The following is a 20,319-nucleotide window of genomic DNA, read 5'->3' as shown; positions in this document are numbered from 1 at the left end:
TGGCACCAGGAGCCAAGATTCCCCAGTGCTAAAGCTTTCACTAAAACATCCTGCTCTATATGTGACTTAATACCTACCATTAAGCAGTTATTCTGAGTGCATACGCTCTGTCCTGAGCGCAAGTGTTGTGGACAAAGGAGCCCTGGGGAGAGTGGAGGATGAAATGGAGGGAGTTCAGGTCGGACAAAGATTAAATGGATTGTGTGTTACCTCTGGGGAGCCCATCTCTCACCTCATGAGGAGTGGCACCTGAGGCCTTAACTGGGACTTGAGGAAGCTTTAACTTTTTTGTTTTTGTTTTTGAATCTATTTCCAAGTTTGATCGTTTGCCAAGATGGCGGGAGATCTCTCCACTCCTATGCACACATTGACCCCATCTGCACTATACATTTTAAACAGTATCATAGCACTTTATATTACTTTATTATTTTTATTTATTAAACTGATTTAATAAAAGCGGATAAGAGAAAAATCATTTGAAATGTGGTGTTGGAGGAGAGCTTTGCGCATACCATGGACCGCAAAAAAGACAAATAATTGGGTGTTAGAACAAATTAAACCAGAACTATCACTAGAAACTAAAATGATGAAACTGAGGTTATCATACTTTGGATACATAATGAGAAGACATGATTCACTCGAAAAGACAATAATGCTGGGAAAAACAGAAGGGAGTAGAAAAAGAGGAAGGCCAAACAAGAGATGGATTGATTCCATAAAGGAAGCCACAGACCTGAACTTACAAGATCTGAACAGGGTGGTTCACGACAGATGCTCTTGGAGGTCGCTGATTCATAGGGTCGCCATAAGTCATAATCGATCTGAAGGCACATAACAACAAACTGATTAATCGCTTTCCTTCATAAAAATGAACCCAAAGCGAAATACAACAGAAAGGTTGAAACCAATATAATACTAACATAAGTAAGAAGTTAAAAAAACACAATACATGGATAAGATAGTGGGACAAGCCACCCCCTAAAAGAGGCTACACCTCCAAAAACCCTCAAAAAATTAAGAGCCAAATGCCTGCTGTACCTCTCTGGGGAAAGAGTTCCATAAGTGGGGGGGGGCACCACTGAGTAGGCCCTTTCTCATGTTGCCGTCCTCCACACCTCCCTCGGAGGAGCCACACAAAGAAAGGCCTCAGATGCAGCTCTATTAGGGTTTTTGCAGCCAGTGTTTCGTATATCTGGAATTGTTCATTTTTAATAGATTAATGTATACATATAATATTATTTGTGGTATGATTGACAATTGATTTTAATGTTGTGTATATGTACGATTTACAGTTTGCCCTTGATATAGGGTTCTTTCCACCTGAATCAATTCAGGAAGAAATGAAAAACTTTTGTTTCCACCTTTTGCTTTTCACTGGCAAGGCACTTGGAGGGTTCCCCCTCTCCTTGTTTGCAATACTTTGGGGTGCCTCCCTCCTTGCTTTTCCACCAGCTGCAGTTCCCGAACTGTCTTCAAAGCCAGCCCCACGTATAACACATTGCAGTAATCTAACCTAGAGGTTACCAAAGCGTAGACAACAGAAGTCAGGCTATACCTGCCCAGATAGGGTCATAACCGGGCCACCAGCCGAAGCTGATGGAAGGCCCTCCTCGCTACTGAGGCGTTGTAAAAAGAAAAGGTTTTTTAAAAAGAAAAAAACACAGCTCTGCTGGACAGCACAAATGAGGATGCAATGGAAGCAAAGAAGTGTCTCCTTTTTGCTGCCTTCACTGCCACTAAGTAAGCTCGACAATGAGTTTCAGTTGCATTCATCTGGGTTTTTTTCTCCACTTACGTTCAAGCCACCTCCAAACTTGTTTCATTGCCCTAAGTTGGAGAGGATGCTCTGGAGCGATTGTGGCAGTAGCCCAGGCCATCTGGGTATTCCACAGATCAGCCAGGGCTTCAACAGGAGCTGCAGTCATATTAGTCAGAAAATCCCCCAGAGCCACCTGGAAACCAATTGGTTCCATCAGTCTCTGGGGGGGGGACACCATCCTAGTAGGTTCCCCACCTCTTAGTCTTGTCTTCCCCCAAAGAATCCTGGGAACTGTAGTTTGTGAAGGGTGCTGGGAGTTGTTACAATGCCCCTATTCCCCTCACAGAGCGACAGTTTCCAGAGTTCCCTGGGAAGAAGGATACTGCTTTAAATGTCTAGTGCTGATGGGGCCCAATACAACTGTATTGTAGAGTAGCTGATGAGATCTCCAGATTTTATCTTGTTTCATTGGTTTGTCTAAGGCAACTTAAAAATGAGAAAATTCTCATGGTTGTGGCTGAAAATAACCCTTCGGCCTCCTATGTGTGTCTTCCAAAAAAAAAAAGCTTTATCTTTTGAAAAAAACTATATACTAGGGGCTCTGCCCCTGTGTGCTTCACACATCAACCCCAGATCACCAAGGAAAGTTTTGTCCTGCCCCGGATCACCAAGGCACCTCTCCCCATCCCCCAGGTTGCCAAGACGCCTCCCCACCCCCCAGACCTTGTCCCTTTATCAGGTAGATGGTGGGGTCAACAGCAGCAAAACAAATTGCTTGCTGAGGAGCCGCCTCGGCCTGTCGCTCTATGGCTCGCCCAGGCCGCCACTGTCCAGCCACTTGCTCAATCTCCTGCTCTCCGCCTGGTGTTGCCTCCTCGCTTGCCCACCCTACTTCCTCCCCACCACCACATGGGCTGGAGGAAATTGAGACCTTGCAGCAGTGATGCCAAGGCCTCCGCAGTTCACTCAGGCTCCACGGCTCACCCAGGCCTCTGCCCGCCTCTGCCCACTCGCTTTCCAGCTCTCCACCCACTCACACTCTGCTGCCGGAGGCCAGATGATCACACTGTAGTTTGCAGCGCCGCCTGTCTGTGGCCAACTGCAGCATGGTGTTTTCAATGCTTACAAAAATACCATATACATTTAAACAATTAAAATACAGATGCAGTCTTATATTCATCTTCACAAGGGGATTTTGTTTAGAGTACTGAGTTGTTAGGAAACCGCTATTCTGTTCATAGAGCTACAGTTCCCAGGGAAGAGGGATTGATTGTTAAATCATTCTGGGAATTGTAGTTCTCTGAGGGACAGTGTGTGTGTGTGTGTGTTTCTAAGAAAGATTGTTCCAACAGAGCTACAGAGCTGCCTTGTTTATTTTAAGATGCACTTCAATACAATTGATTGATGCAAAAAGTTGCAAAAAATGTAAGACTGTTCTGAAATTGATTCTTAAAAAAAAATCAATTTCCCAGATGTTCTGAGGCTGCAAACATTGGGCTGAAAGGAAGGAAGTGAGCAGTCCTTGGACTTTGAAAAAATGACCTCTTACCACACATACACTTAATTTGTTCTGTTCAGATAAAATCCAATTTGCTTCTTTTCATGAAGTAATCGTTTTTCGCTTGTGACGTATATGGCAAAGATGAGTCGATAATCTCACAAACCTTCCCGTGCAAAGCCTGTATTATACCATTAGATGCAAAAATGTGATGCACTGATTGCTTACTATTTGTGTTGCACTTGACATATACACAGCGGTTGAAGTTCGCTTACATAGTACTTGAAAGGTGGATGCCTTTATCTAGACTCTGGGTCAAATGCAGCCAAGGACATGAGCAAAACAAGCATTCTTGACAAGCTATGATGCTAACTCTTTTAAAGCTATAGGCCTCGGGACAAAGGAAGCCGCCTTACACTGAATCAGACTTTTGGTCCATCTGGCTCAGTATTATATAGACTTCTGTAGCAGTGGCTCTTCAGGGTTTCAGGCAGGGGTCTCTCGCAGCCCTACCTGGAGATGCCAGGGATTGAACCTGGGACATTCTGCATGCAAAGCAGATGCTCTTCCACTGAGCTACAGCCGTTCCCCTAAATAGGCACCTCAGAATATCTGGGTTGGTTTGTTGGTTGGTTTCAATTATCACAGTTATCACCGATTCATATTTCCGCAGACAGTAGTACAGTTGGCCAAAACTGCTACTGGATCACTTCCACAACCTGGTGGTTCAAAGCGATGGGTGCTTGAAGAACTCAACTTTAAAGCTATGGAGTTCCACTCTCTTTATCTCAATCACAAGATCTATGAATCATTCTCTCATTCCTATTTGGACTCCACTTCAGCCAGTTTGTCCCTGTCCCAACAGTCAGGCATGCAGTGGCGTCACTAGGGTTGGTGTCACCCAGTGCGGGGCCTGATGGCTGCACCGACTGGCTGCCGGGACGCCCCGATCGGCGGCTCCGAGCTGGCGGCAGGCCGGCAAGGACATTCCCCTGAGCCCCGCCCAGCCCCAGCCCACCGCAGGGAGGGGCTCGCCCGCCCACTCGCCCGGAGCCTGCCTTTGGCCCGCCATGTCAGGGTGCTGAGGGAGCCAGCGGGCAGCCGTCTGCCAGGGGCAGAGCCTCCTCCCAACAGATCTCCTCCTCCTCCTGGGACCACTTCCCCTTCACACGTCCCTCGCTTCCTCTCCAGTCTGGGCTCCGGGCGCCTTTGCGCGGGTTTTGCGTACTCCTGGGTTCTGCGCCAGCCAGATGGGAGCCCTCGTGGTGGCTCTGGGTGTCACCCTTCTCATGGTGTCACCCGGATGCGGTCCGCATCTCCTGCACCCGCCTAGTGACGCCTCTGCAGGCATGGTTTTAGATGAGTCTTCGCCAATGCATTCATATTTATTTTCGATTTCCTTTTCGTTTATTTATCACCTTCATGGTGTTTCTCCCATTATATCCTTACAACCTTGAGTGAGAGATGGTGGTTTGCCAAAGGCTACCTGATGAGAATCATGGCTAATCAGAGTTTTGTACCTGAGTCTCCCTGGCCCAGTTCCAAAGCGCTTTTCACATGGACTGACTCTCCTATATTAAATTTTACATGATAGGTACACACAAAACCCCATATATGTTTAGGGCTACTGTTTCATGAAATGTGATAGCCTGTGTGGTATAGCAGTTGGTATATTGGACTAGAACTTGGTTTCATATCCCCAACTCTGTGCCATGAAGTTCACACTGGGAGACCTTGGGTCAACCACACCCTCTCTGTCAAACCTGCAACACTACTTATTTATATATCCCACCTTTCTTCTTCCATCACAGAATCCAAGGTGGCATAGATATGGTTGTCCCATCCAGGCACTGACCACACCTGCTTAGTTTCAGCAAGGTAATGACTCATGCGCCTATCCTGGGACTTATTGGCTTGTGTCCAATGTAGTGCTAAGTCCCTTGTTTCATTAGTGCATAGATTTGCGCTTGTGCAACAGAACTCCCCCCATCCACCCGTGCACCTCCTAAATCAGTTCTGGGAACCCACTAACCCTTTAGAGTGGATTTGGGAAGGGCATGGGAGGGGAAAGTTCCATCATGCAAGCGTAAATCCTTGCACAAATGAAACAAATGCAGTGGATACCACCCATTCTGAAGATAAAATTGGGTTGAGGAAGGAAAAACCATATTTGTCACCTTGATGTCCTTGGAGGAAAGGTGGGATACAAATGTCATTATAAAGAGTGCAGCCTGCAATACGCTTGCTCTCATTTCAACAAGTGATTCTACAATTACTACAAAATGAGTGTCCGAGTTTCATGCTAAATTTGATTGCTCATTTTAGGCTCACCAATACAAAAGGCCCGAGATGAGCGCAACAGACCCAAGCCAAGCTACATCCCTGAAAGAAAATTCCCTAAGCGGGAGCCCTCTCTGGCATCAATTGGGAGCCCTAGTAGAACTAAGGAGCCAGCAAGCCAGATGTCACAATGCGTTAGAATTTGAGAACACTCATACAAATTCCAACTCTTACAGAGAAGTGTCTGATTTGGAGCAAGACGCCAGAGCTCCATTGCATCACAGGCTACACCCAAATCCTTCTGTCGCTGCTTCGGCGGCAAACTGCTCTGGTCAGGGCAGCCAGTTTTCCCCAGACCCAGCCTCTGTTGTTCATCAGCATGGCAAGCAGAATTCCATGAACTTACTAACCTTTGCTAGGAATCCTCTTCAGCCGAGTTCACCTCAAAACTTCCTAGAGTTTCATTCGCCATGTACTGCTGAAAAGAAGAAGAAAAACCAACGCGACCCTGAGAACGCTTCTGGAGCCCACAGACAATCTCCATATAGGTGTACCGTTTCAGAACCTCAATCGACGGCCAGCCATGGCAAGTGTAGGAACCTCATAGGGCACAAGAGCTTTCCGGATGTGTGCAATGCTGGTCTTCAACAGCCAGTAAACGGAGAAGTTTGGTCTTTGAAGCCCAGACAAATTTATACAAAGAAGATCCCCAGCAGCCATGTTTCTGGTAACTCAGAGTAAGGATGCAGTCTGATTAATATTATTAAAAGAGATGGAGAATCCGGGAAGCATGAGAGAGATATAATCAGCACTTGCTTATTTCCTCTTGATTTGTGCCTGAAATTACCATGAGTAGTTGGGCAGTCCATACCTCATCCCACATCATGGTCCCTAATTAGCACTTCACAAATATTAATCTTCCTGCAACATTCCCCGTGTTATCTGCACAATTGTCTCATAATAGCTCTCATCCACTGAAAGAGCTTTTTAAAAATTGTTTTGTAGTGCAATGCTAAGTGTGTTTACGCAGGAGAAAGTCCCAGTGAGCTCAGTGAATATTACAGCCAAAAAGTCTTGGGGGCGGAGGGTTGGATTGCATCGCTATGCTCATCTCCACCTATTCAGTCACCCTCCTCTGACAGAGCCATATCTTACAGTTACGCGCTTCTATACATAGTTATGATAGCTGATAGGTGTTGATAGACTTCCTCGGTGAATATCTCTAATCCTCGCATGGGGAAACCTGTGGCTGTCAAGAGGTTGTTGGACTGCAACTCTCATCATCCGAGACCATTTTGTCCAATCTGGTTGGGACTGATGGGCTGGAATCCAACAACATCTGGAGGGCCACAGGTCTAATTGTTCTTATGGAAGCCATCTAAACTACAGCTATCAACAAGTCTTGTACCATTTTACTATCAAGTAATGTGGCCATCGCTGGCACTTATTCAGCAACCCTTTTTTTAAAAGGCATTGTTTGATGTTTGGTTTGTTAATGCACAAAACATAAGGCCTATCAATAGTCAGTATTAAGAACATAGAAAGAGCCTGCTAGATCCTCCCACCATGGAGGTAGAGCATAACCATTGTGGCTAGTAGCCACTGATAGCCTTGAAGGCTATGTAGAACCTCCATGTGTAGGCACAGTATACCTTTGGGTGCCAGATGAAGGGGCAAGCTGCAGAGGACTGTGCTTGCCTTTGTGCCCTGCAGTGTATCTCTGAATACCATGTAAGCTGCCCACTTGACCAGCTAGGTGGGACAAAAAAACAATTTGCCCGCTTTTCATTGTCTTCTCTTTTGTTTTCCTTTGTTTGCTCTTGTTTCTTGAGGCCATCCCAGCCATCCGTTCACAACCTGATAAGAGCCCTTTCTCCAGCCACGCGGCTCATCCAGGCGGCAGAGCAGCATCACCGGGAAATCTCTCAGCTGGCAGATGACCACCTTGCTGTAAGCCAGTTCGCTAGCATGTTCCCACCCATTATACAGAGGGGAGAGAGCGACTCGCAGCTCAACATGGAGAGCTGCGAAGAGAGCCAACCTGTTCTGAGCCGCAGCAATTCCGAGGGCTACTTGCTTCAGATGGAAAAGCAGAAGGAGAAGAGGGAGAAAGAGAACAGGAAGGTAAGCTGGGAGAACATCAGACAGAGCGAGGGGAGGGCAGAAGGGAGACTGGGATCTCCTCTGAGTGGTTTGCAGCCAATACGCAAGGGGCTCGGACTCTCACTTGCTTGAGCAACAACAGAAAGGCTTCCCACCACCATGGCCACCTTCTAAATTGCAGAGATGAAGAAAGCTTGAAGGGAAACCAGGAGTTGGGTTTTATGTGATGGTACTAGGGATGGACGAACCTGACAGTGTTACTTTCTCATTTTTCCAACCTTGAATTTAGGCCTCCAAGCTTCTGCAGCAATCGGTGCATTTTTCATTAAAATTTCTCATGAACATTTGTCAACATTTTAGCATGAATTTATTCTATTAAACACATTTTTGGCATGATGGTTTGACTGATATGCTCATTTTTGCAAGCGGTGTCCCTTAAGATAATGCATTTTTGTTGTTTTCACTGGGAGGACACAGAGGGCACTGTTTCTCCTTTAAGCTGCTCATTTGTAAAATGGTTTCGAACACAGCCATTTATATAAATCAGCAGGAAGCCAAGCCACAGGTCTGAGGGAACCATTATCCCTTGTCATGCCCATTTTGCTCATCAACTCACTCCACCCCACCCTGCCCCCCCACCCCCCATTTCCCAAGGAAAATCAACTGAAGGCCATCAAATGCTGCAAGATTACTGAAGCTCATAGTAGCCCAAATATTCTTGCTGTTCTGCCATCAAACTTCACCAAGGCTCAGTTTAGTATAGCTTTCCTCTTCCGTTCTTTTTAGAGCGTGTCCAAACTCCATACAGTAACCATTACATGCTAAAGCATGGCAGGACGGTTTGAAAATACCTTCATGTACCCATGACAAATTGAACTGTTTCAGAAGCTAGCTTCAGGCACCAAAGCTGACCAGCTAAGCTGAAATCATTGTTCCTAGGCAGTGACTCCAGTGGCTGTTTGTGGACTGCTGTTTCACTGCCCTTAAGAAGACGTTAGCCAGATCCGAGAACTATAACTGGGCAGGGCAGATTTCCTTCCCTTTCTCTTATCCCATATTCAGACGGTTGCCTTTTGTCCCTTTTTTGGATAACAGTCTTAACATGCGGGGTTCTGAAGAATTTCACAGGGGACAGCAGTGGGTCAGCAATACTAGTCATAATACACCTTGACCCACAGCTCTGGAAGTTTCTCCTCGCAAGCCTCCTTGCCTCGTATAAGTTTTCTCAGAGATACCCACAACAGCACAAAGGCATAGAAACTATCCTTGACAGCAAAGAATTTCTTTTTTCTCTCCTAAGAGAGCTTAGGGCTGCAGATTACAGTTCTAGTTTTCTTTACCAAGGCGATGACCCAAATCTGACTTCCCCATATGTCTATAATGTGGGGATTCACAAGCCTGTAGGTGGGACTTTCACAGCCAGATTCCCTGGGGCTATGGTAGCTGGTGTGGAGCAAATAGAAAAGTGTAATTCTGCAGTTAAAGCTATGTTAGGCAAGTGAAGGCCCAGCCAATCTCACTGAAAAAAGCTTAAAAGGAAGGTCTCCCCTTCCTGTTGCCGAATGAGGTTATTTATATTTATTTATTTTTAAAACTTATATACCGCCCGACTAGCAATAGCTCTCTGGGCGGTGAACATAGATACAATAAAATACAATATAATACAAAAACATCAGTCTAAAATCAAATTTCACAATCTAAAAACAGCAAAGGCTAAAATCAAATTACAAACATTACAATTATTAACAAAAAATTAAAATGCCTCGGAGTAGAGAAAGGTTTTAACCTGGCGCCGAAAGGACAATAGTGTCGGCGCCAGGCGAACCTCCTCGGGGAGACTATTCCATAGTTCGGGGGCCACCACTGAGAAGGCCCTTGATCTTGTCACTGCCCTCCGGGCCTCCCTATGAGTCGGGACCCAGAGGAGGGCCTTCGTAGCAGACCGTAGTGTACGAGCCGGTTCATAGCGGGAGAGGCGTTCCGACAGATATTGAGGTCCCGCACCGTATAAGGCTTTATAGGTTAATACCAACACTTTGAATTTGGCCCGGAAGCGTATTGGAAGCCAGTGCAAGCGGGCCAAAACAGGTGTTATATGGTCAGACCGCTTCGTTCTTGTTAGCAGTCTGGCCGCCGCATTTTGCACCAGCTGTAGCTTCCGAACCGTCTTCAGAGGTAGCCCTACGTAGAGCGCATTACAGTAATCCAAACTGAAGGATTACTTCATGAGGGAAACCCAGCCTCATAAAGATTTTTAATAAAGCCTCTGCCACTACAGGGGCTTCTACAGATCTCAGTGCTTCTGCATCTGGGTACCTGGTGGCAAAATCCACCACCACCAATAGATATTTCTTGCCATGCCTTGTGGGTTTGGAAAAAGGGCCCACCAAATCTATTCCCACTCTATAAAAGGGTTGTCCAATTATAGGAAGGGGCTTTAAGGGTGCCTTAGTCTTTACTCCACTTTTTCCCACCTTTTGGCATATTCCACAAGATAGACAATGTTGTTTTACATCTTTGGAGATGTTTGGCCAATAATAGTGTGCTGCCAATCTCCTCTTGGTCTTTTTTATTCCCAGACGTCCTGCACATGGGACATCGTGGGCTACCTCTAGCAATCTGGTTCTGTATTTGCTAGGTACTATCAATTGCTTCACTGGTTCACATTCATCCTTTCTCTCAGTAGGCATCCACAGTCTATATAAAATCCCATTCTCACACACAACTTGATTCCTCAGTTTGTCAGTGAAAGGAATCTGTTGGGTCAGAGCTTGTTCCTTTATCTGCTTCAAACTTATATCTTTATGCAGCCCTTCCCTGAATTGCTCTGCTTCTTTCTTATCAGAGACCACTTGATACAGTTTGTGTCCTTCAGCTACCATTCTCAGCTTAGGAAATACCGCCATAACAAGTGGAGGGGGGGAAGGCTGTAGCTCAGTGGTAGAGCATCTGCTTTGCATGCAAAAGGTCCGAAGTTCAGTCCTCAGCATCTCTAGGTAGGCCTAGGAGAGACACCTGCCTGAAACCATGGAGAGCTGCTAGACGGACCAATGGTCTGACTCAAATGGGGAACCTGTGACTCTCTTGATGCTGTTGGACTCCAACTCCCATCAGCCCCAGTCAGCAGGGCCAGTGGCCAGGGATGATGGGGGCTGTAGTACAACAACAGCTGGAAGGCCACAGGCTCCCCATCCCTGGCCTATTAGCATGGGTAGGGCATATTAACATTATGTCAATCTGCTGCATGCAGTGCATGATTCACTTATGGAATTCTCTTCCACAAGGTATGGATGGCTTGAAAGGAAGGGTTGACAAATTAGTTGAACTAATTTGGCCATGTGGAACTTCCATGTTCAGAAGCAACATACCACTGAATGCCAGTTGCTCGGGAAAAACAGTAGAAGGAGACTGTTGCCTTTATGTCCTGCTTCTGGCCGTCCCAGAGCCATTTGATTGAGCACCATGAAAAATGGGATACCAGACTAGATGGGCCTCTGGCATGATCCAGTTGCAAGGCTCTTCTCGTGCTCTTATGGGCTCTTGTGGCTCATGGGTCCTCTCTGCCATTACGGAGCCTTTACGAAGCCAGACCATCCATCAGCAGAGAGGGGCAGCAGCAGTATGGATAAATCTATAAAGCACAGGCCTTTCTCCGTCTTTTCAACATGGAAATGACCGTATGAACATAGATATATGCCAAGCAGTTGCTATACCTTCGGGTTATCATGGTCTGTCCATTCTGAGAGATTTTCCCCAGCTGTAAGGTTAACTGTGAATGCCAAGTTCACTGGAAATATTTCTGATTTTTAGACAAGTCCCCCCTGTGCAACACTCCTCCTCCTGCAAGGCCCCTCTACAGTTCTGTTGTTCTCCTCCTGCAGTCCTTACTGATCCTAAAGAAATCTTCTGATAATGAAAGTGGAAGATCTTTGCTCAGGAATCAAAACTTCATTTCAACTTTTTGCTTAGGGTCCTAGGACAAAAGGCTACGTGAAGATGGACATAAAGCTTGGGGGCCTTGGACCTGACTATGAAACCATCAAAGAGAAAGTAAGCAGCATGCGTGGCCATTTGTTTTAAAAAATTGGGCTGCATACCAAACCTTTTCCTCAGTAGTGCAACAGGGGAGGAAAATGTTAATTATCAGCCCCCCCCCCGTGTTATTTCCACTTTTTAAATACTTGCCCAACCTTTAATGCAAGGATGCACTGAAGGTCATGTCATGTTTGGCCCTGAAGCTAACCACCTCTTATCTTTGTGACAGACTTGCTATCCTGAAAATCCAGGCTGTGCAGGGGCCTCTCTGCATGGTGAACCACTTATGTGAGGTTCAGCAGGTTCGTTCATTGATGGAAACTGTCCCTCACATAAAAACATAAAACCAGGAACTGCACAGACGTGCTTCGTGGTTCAAGTGCACAGTGGCAAATGTGCATCTGTGGTTTGGACCAAATTGATTGCCGTCCTTGGGTTCAGGAAAGAATGCATGCCTCCCCCCAGATCAGTCTTCCCCAACCTGCTGCCCTTCATACGTTGCTGGGCTACAACTCCCATCATCTCTGACCTTTGGCTATGCTGGCAGAGTCTGATGGGAGTTGGAGTCCAGCAACATCTACCTGCCTCGGATCAAGAACTGGTTGTGGGGTGGCAGAAAATCTCTTCTTCCCTATTACTACGTGGCCTTGCTCGAGTCTTAATTGCCTGTTAAGACTGTTCATTGTCTTGTGAGCTTGTTTACTTCTCCCCGCTTACTCATTCACTTTTTATTTATTTATATGCTTGCTTGCATGCTCTCATTTGCATGAAAGTTATAAGCAGGCTGGGGGGGGGGCAGAGAAAAAGAGGTGATGTGGTGGTGGGTAACTTCCACAGGCCCAGGAGGTTAGACTGTTTTTATTTATCAATGTAATTAATGTATTTGTTTGCTAAGAACATTTATATTCTACCCTTCAGTACTTCCCAGGGTGGCTTACAAAACAGAGCTTAAAGTGATCAACAAAAGAAGAATATAAAACCTTTTTAAAAAAGAAATCACCAAAAGCAGCATAATAAAACCACAAATAAAAAGATCTTCACTTGGGTCTGATAGAAGATTCAGCACCAGCAAGCAAGCCAGCCTGGGGAGATCATTTCACAAAATGTGAGGATAAGGCTATCAATGGCTACTAGCCATAATAGCTATGTTCTACCTCTATTGTCAGAGGCAGTAGGGCTCTGAAAACTAGTTGCTGGGAATCATGAGACTGCTCTTGCTCTGAGGTCCTGCTCATGGGCTTCCCATGGGCATCCGCCTGGCCACTGTGAGGACAAAATGCTGGACTACATGGGCCACTGGCCCGATCCAGCAGCAAGGCTCTTATTTTCTTAAGTCCTTAATCACCACCCTCCTAATCACAGAAGTTGGAGGCACCCAGAGAAGGACCTCAAAGGAAGATCTTAGCATACAGGTGTCATGGCCCCTTCAGAGGACTCGGAGGAAGAGGAAGAGTTGGCAGACCCAGGAGAAGGAACTAGTGGAACCCCTGAGGACACAACTTTGGCTCTTCCCCAGCTGGAGAATGTCCAGGACCTGGCTGAAGCCACTCAATCGGATTCTGGGCATGAACAGGAGGCTCCCCTCCCCCCTGCAGAAAGGAGATGTCAGCGAGTAGCACAGCAACGAAGGAAGAGGTCGGGTCATTTAAGAACAAGCTGCTCTGAGCAGCTGGGAGACTAATCACGGGCACCTGGCTTAGGGAGTCTGTTATAAAAGGCAGCTCGTGGCTGCAGCAGACTGCTGACTACAACGTCGGTTGTGACCCCTCGCATGTAACGCTGTTGCTAGCCTCTAGTCCTTCAGACTGAACCCCTAGCTTTCTGAACAATGCTTCCTTACCTGGACAACGCTCTTGGACACTGCTACTGGTTAGCTTGTCAAGCCTTTCTTCTGCCAGCCGGCCTCCGTTATCTGCCTGGCCTTGACTGATTTATTGCCCAGCTAACTGCCGGCTGCTTCGTTACTGCCCAGCCCCCAGACCTGAAGCTGACAACAGGAAAGCTCATGTGGGAGTCAGAGTAGATCAGCTTTCCTCAACCCAGTGCACTCCAGATGCTGCTGGACTCCAACTCCCATCACCCCTAGTCATTGCCCATGCTGGCTGGGGCTGGTGGGAATTGGAGTCCAACTATATCTGGAGGGCACCAGGATAGACAAGGCTGGACTAGATGATTTTCTACTCTCTTCCATCCCTGTGATTCTGTCCTCCATGTAAAAAAAAAATGGGAGATGGGGTGGACAATGTGTCCTCCAAGCCAAGGCACATTCAAACCAGATCATGTTTTCAAGCTGTATTTGTCTTCTCCCCTTGGCAAAGGCATCCATTAGTCGATACTCACCTGCGGAGAATTCCAATTGCAGATAAGTACACCCAAGTTTATTCTCTTCTGGCTGGTTCAAGTGTGCATTACTTTAATGCAATTGAGCTGCCCCTGCGAATTCAGATGGCCTGGCTTTATCGCAGAAGGGGAAAAATGAAAGTAAACACAGCAGTGCAAATGTAGCCACAGAGTAGCTGAATGCACATTATGCCCTGTTAAGACACATCAGATGTTACTGGACCAAAGAAGAAGATGAAGCCAATCATCCAAAAAAGGACCCAAAAGAAGCCTTTTTTCTCTCCCCCTTTACTGTGGATGATTTCACAAGATGCTCTGAGCAGAAATATGGTAGGACATAATCCAGGCTGCCCTTCCACTCTACTGATAAGACAACAGCAATATAACATTTGCAGTCCAGCAGAGCAGGTTGTGTGTGCGGGAGGGGGGAGTTGTAGGTGCAGAAATAACTCAGCAAGCAATGCCGGTCCAGAGTAGTTTAAAAGCTGCTTTGATTTCTTTGGCCTTGTGTGCAAAAGGAGGCAGGCTGGGCAGTTCAAATCGAAATAAACAAAGAGAATCATTGCCACAGAAATGGCCTTCATGAAGCAAAAAATATTTTCTCTCTCCATAAATTACATATCAAGCCTAACATGATCCCATTCAGGGATGGCAGAAGCGAAATGCAAGTGTTTGTCTGAGATGAAAAAACAACCCCAGACATAATCAGGAGCATGTCAGGGTGAAGACAGAGAAACTGTCGATCAAATGTGGAGTGGTTTGGCAGCATCCAGACCACATTCCATTTCAATGTAACCATTCCCTCGTCAGGATTAATTTCTGGAAAAGAAAAAAACAGTTCTGCACATTTGCAGCGAAAGCCAGCTATGGACAGTACCAACTAGCCAACATCTATGATGTCGCCAAAGCATCTTCCCAGGGCAGTTTGACAACTTGAGGACCCTCTTCAGAGGCCTTCTCCAGGTGCCCCAGCCAAGTGCAGTGAGGCCAATGGCTATGCAGGAGAGGGTCTTTTAGGCACCCTGGCTATGGAATAATCTCCCCAGAGAGGCTTTCCTTGGGTTTTATCTGGATGAAGAAACCTTTTTATTCACACAGGCTTTAAACTTTAAACGTAGCTTAGACTGTTGTGGCCTTAGTTTGGTTTTAACCCAGGGGCAGGGAACCTCTGGCCTTCCAGATGTTTTTGGACTCCATCTCCCATCAACCCCAGCTAGCATGAGATGATGGGAGTTGAGGTTCAGCAACATCTGAAGGGCTGCAGATTCCCCATCCCAGCTGTAAATTGTTTATGCAGGTCTCTGTTGCAAGGAAAGCCCCTGCCCACATTGTTGATTTAAATGGTTATATAATTGTATTTTTAAAATTGTCGTGCTTGTAAGCCACCCAGGGGCGATTTGTTGATGGACAGCTATATAAGTTTAATGCTTAGATTAACCTGTTTTTTTAAATGTCTCCATGGTTACCTAAGGCAGGTAGATATAGAAATAAATGTGTGTTGTTCTCCAAAAAATAAATATGAGTAGCCTGCCTGAAACAGAAGGGTAGAGTAGGACTGACCCTAATGTTCAGCTTTTTGGAACATGCATCTGTCACATAATTTGCTAAGACAAACGTGAACTAAGCTCTCGGTGACTTCTCTTTAAATATTTTATCTGCACCCTCAAAGTAAGCTGAGTACTCTGATCACATCACACACAATCAGAAGCACCAAGAGAACAGAGGATCATTTACATCATTATTCATATTTGTATCCTGCTTCTTTCTTTAAAAGTTCATGGTGGCATAATCCCATTTTATCCTCACAAGCAGGCTTAGCTAGGCTAAGAGACCATTCCTTGGCAAATACCACCCACTGATCTCAGCAAGGATTTTTTAAAACCAGGTCTCCCGGGTTTAAAAGTCCAGCACTCTACTGTGCTCTACAGGAATAACCTACCTGGTGCCCTCTGGACATTTCTGGATTACAACTCCCATCGTCCTTGCTCATTGGTCATGCTGGCTAGGGCTGGTGGAAGTTGGAGTCCAACAGTCTCTGTTCTGTACCTGTCTCTAAATTTATAGTTGGCTATCACACCATGTCCCTAACCAGCCCTTCAGCTGCTGCTGTTTGTCTCCTGACAGTCTGAGAAAATAAAGCAGCAGAAGGAATATGCCAAGCAGATTAAGGAACACAACATGAAGAATATCACAAGCGTCTGGAAACCGCAGCCGAGGTCTGAGAACAAATCGGTTGTGTCAAGGCAGAAGGTCAGTTGGCTCCCAGCAAAAGCAAAGAGCAATTTGGCGAGCAGAGAGATAAGAGGGGCTGGGTGGACCTATGCGGCACTTTTCCTTGCGTTATGAAAACAGAGGACACTCCTACGTGGCAGTCTGTGGTGGACTTTCCGCCTGCAGCATCCACATAACAATGTTCTCATCAAAATGCCCCTCCATTCTCATCCACCTACCCCAATTTAATCCAGGTTGCCCATTTCCGCAAAGTTTTTTTTCCCCCAATTTACTGGTTTTTCCATGGAAACTTTAAATCTGGATTCAATGGGAAAATAATATGAGATGGCATTTTGTTGAAGACGGCATCGTGTGGGCACTACGGAACATTTCTGCGCTTGAGCAGCACCAAGGCAGCAACAAACTCCCACTTGGAAGCACCCCCAGTGGTTCTCTGTGTGTATATATAATACGCAGTCTGTACTTTTAGCACTGATAAGAGTTTCAGGACATTGCAGTGCAAACCTACTTCCCCTTCTGCATTTTCATAGCTCTTTGACTCCTTTCCCCACTTCGTTTCGTGTTGCTGAACAAATATGCCTGCGCGAAAGCTCTTGAGGCTTGTGGAAACTCACAAAATCAGAGACAGAGAATCTCTGCCCCTGCCCCCAATGCTTTTGGACTCCCATCAGCCCTGGCCAGCAAGGCCAGTGGTCAGGGATTATTGGACTTGTAGTCCAGCAACACCTAGAAGGCTGCAGGTTCCCCCACCCCTGCAGTAAGCCAACAGTTGTATTAGCTCAAGCCTCCGGTACCAGAGTCCTGGATACAGCCCTGGTAGAAGGGAACATCACAGCATGGGTCCATCTAGCTCAGTGTTGTCTGCACGGAGTGGCAGCACCTCTCTAGGGTTTCAGGGCAGGGGTCCTTCCCAGCCTTAACTGGTGGTGCCAGGGCTTGGACCTGGGACCTTCCGCTTCCAAAGTGGGTGCTCTTCCCTCAGCTGCTGAAGCTTCCTGAAACTTCCAGAAGCTTCCCGAACGTACTGTTTTTTGTAAGGGAAGTTTGAACATCAACTCACAAGAAGACTTGGGGGAGAGGTGTTTACTTGTGAGAGGGCAATTCTTACCCATGCACAGCTCTAAAGCGAGGTGGGGAGGAGGATTCTAAAAATTATTTTTAAAAAAGCCACGTCCTGCTGGCAAGATAATCTAGACAACCATTTTATATGGTAAGCGAAAGTTACCGCTTAGTAAATGGCTATCGCCATTCACCTGCTGCGCGGCATCAGGAGAAAATGATTTCCACAAGAGGGGAAGGGGATCGTAGGCAGGAGGAAGGGTGCTTAACCCTTTTCCCACCCACTTTTATGAGACTTTTCCCACCCTACTTGCTTTTCTATTGCAAACCCACATTTGGAATCCCAGCTTGGGGGGGGGGGAGCAGTGTTGCAAGAGGGATGGTGGTAATTGTGTGGAAATAGAACTGCAAGAGAGGGTTAAGCACCCCTCCTCCACCCACTGCTTCATACTTGAAAATTGCATCCTCCCTTTGTTGCTTTACAGAGGTGAAGCAACAGCTGTCAGCATTTCCAGACACAAAGTGGAGGTTGAATGTGTAATTTTGCCCTTCACTGGGAATGAAGTGCTGTCGATTCGATTTCGCAGGGGAAATGCAGTGTTTTTCTACTGTGATCATTTGTTTTGCTTTGTTTACTGTCATGCTCGCTTTAGGCCCTGGAGTATGCCAAGACAATTCCCAAGCCAAAACTTTTTGTATCGAGGCCTACAGAACAAGAGCCCAAAGATGAAAAAAACCTGGCGCGTACGTTAAATGGAGAGAACCTTCCCCCAATTTCATCTCTGGAATCACTGCAGAACAGGCACGAAAAGGAGAAGCAAGTTGTAGCTGCGTTCAAAACCCTCCATATTGTGTGAGGAGCCCAAAGTCACAGGACTGTTGGCTTACCTGGCAGTGAGAGCTGGACTGTTTTGCTCTTCCCATTGGCTCCTTTCGAAGGGCGCCCCAAATGCCAAAGGGCTGGCGTTTAATTATGAGTTTCTGCTATCACAGAATGAACTTTGAAGATGTGAAATATTTTCTCTTTAGTCACTCAGCCTCGCTTATTTTTGTCAGATGTTATTGTTGCTAATTAAATAGTTGGATATATAATGTTCTAGAATTGTTGAACGATTTATTTCACGCGCACACCTTTTCCATTTCTTCCCTTGACCAATCCTTTACTAAGCCTATGTTGTATCATAGACTGTTTCCCCTCTCCCTGCGGATATATTCCACAATATGCCACCCTATGCTGCCTTTGGGGAGGAAGGGCAGGATAAATTTGATAATGATGATGATATAATTATTTTAATAATTATTATTTTTATTGATGCAACAATAGTGCATTAATAGTGGTCTTATAATGGACCATCCACACATCATTCCATTTTATTAGATCTTCTATGATGCTTCCCCAATGTTACCACATTATTGTCATCTGAAGGGGCAACTCTTGTGCTACGGTGCAACAAAAGAGGGGAGCAGTCCTGAAAAGCTGTGGTATAAAAAGTTAACAGGATTTCAGCAGGATGTTACTGGACATGCAGCAATTGGAAACAAAACAGTATGATCTGAAACTTTTGCAGGTGCAAACAGTATTGAAACTGGGATCGCTTATATCTGCCTCGATACCATCATAAGCACCTGTCATCATGAATGCACAATAAAAAAGGCATCTGGAGGAAGCCACAGATATACATATTGGTCACATTCCCACTGTATACTTCGTTGTACACTTCAACACCTTAGGTGGAGTCTGAGAACATAATGTGTGATGATTCAGGATCTGTCAGCTTCGGTTCTCTCGTTTTTCCAAACTTAAATTCAGTCCACATTTCTGCAGCTATATGCATTTTAAAAAAAAATCCTAATGAATATTCTCCAGCATTTTAGTGTGAATTTCTCCTAATAAGCATATTTGTGTAGGCTGATTTGGCTAATATACATATTTTTGTAAGCAATTTCTCATCATATAATTCATTTTTGAATGTTATTTTCACTCATCTATACATGCACTCTTTCCCCTTGTATATGCATTTTTTGTAAACATTGATTGGCAAAATCAATCGCAAAATTCAGATGGCCATGATTCAGGTCTCACATTGTTTCGGAAAGTGCAAATTTGATAGATTTGGTTTGAAATGGGAACTGAATTGAATTTCTCCCCCATCCCTAGTGATGACAACGCACGTGGCTTAAAGATAATCTGTGTGAAATCTTTTTCTGGCCCATCAAAATATTTGACTGTTACTTGCTCACTCATTCCTGCACATTTTCACCACTGACCTAAAGCTACCCTCCCAAATTTTTTGTTCTAGGACTGATTAGTGGTGTGGAAAATAATGGGGTGGGGAGAGAGAGAGAGATTCTGGAGTAAAACATACTCTAGGGCAGCGTTTCCCAACTAATGGGCCACCAGATATTGTTGAACCACAATTCCCATCTTTCCTGACCATTGGCAATGCTGGCTGAGGCTGATGGGAGTTGTGGTCCAACAACATCTGGTGGCCCACTAGTTGGGAAAGGCTGCTAGGGTTTGCTCCTAATGAGCGAATTAAGTCCCATGACTCCTGAAAAGATGGCTGTCTCTGTGTGAAACCATGTCAATGCTAGCTTCAGGATTAATGGGGAGGGTGCTGGGCAGCTGCAACAGGCAGGATACTTAACTGAGAAGTCTGTTACGGTGCCTCTAATCACCTGGACCCTTCAGTGGCAGAGTTCCTTCTTTGCATGCAAACGGTCCTAGGTTCAATCCCCACCATCTCCAGGTGGGGCTGTGATAATGTCCCCCTTCCTGAAACCCTGGAGAGTGACTGCCAGTCAGTGCATACAATACTGAGCTAGACGGACCACAGGCCTGAGTTGGTATAAGGAAGCTTCCTGTTTCTATGTTATATCCCAGCTTGATCGCTGAGCTCATCTTGCAGACATGTCACTGATCATCCCCCAAGTTGGTGAGGCTCATTTGACATCAGTACAAAGCCAAGCCTTTAGTGCCATCGGCCCATTCCTGTGGAATGCTCTTCCAAAG

General features: G+C 45.8%; 1 protein-coding gene across 1 annotated transcript in view; it reads left to right on the top strand.

Moving 5' to 3' along the window:
• JHY (junctional cadherin complex regulator) overlaps window positions 1-18,383 on the top strand; it is a 41,334-nt gene extending 22,951 nt beyond the window's left edge. Inside the window, exons 4-8 of the mRNA XM_061592698.1 lie at window positions 5,583-6,274; window positions 7,370-7,661; window positions 11,610-11,690; window positions 16,140-16,265; window positions 17,960-18,383. Of these exons, the coding sequence (XP_061448682.1) occupies window positions 5,583-6,274; window positions 7,370-7,661; window positions 11,610-11,690; window positions 16,140-16,265; window positions 17,960-18,163 (1,395 nt within the window). The 3' untranslated portion in view covers window positions 18,164-18,383. The remainder of the gene's footprint in view (window positions 1-5,582; window positions 6,275-7,369; window positions 7,662-11,609; window positions 11,691-16,139; window positions 16,266-17,959) is intronic.
• Window positions 18,384-20,319: the final 1,936 nt, after the last annotated feature.

Source organism: Rhineura floridana, chromosome 12, assembly GCF_030035675.1.
Source record: "Rhineura floridana isolate rRhiFlo1 chromosome 12, rRhiFlo1.hap2, whole genome shotgun sequence".
In the NCBI taxonomy this organism is placed as follows: Eukaryota; Metazoa; Chordata; class Lepidosauria; order Squamata; family Rhineuridae; genus Rhineura; species Rhineura floridana.
The sequence above is the reverse complement of the archived record's forward strand: the minus strand, read 5'-3'. Positions and strand labels throughout refer to the sequence as shown.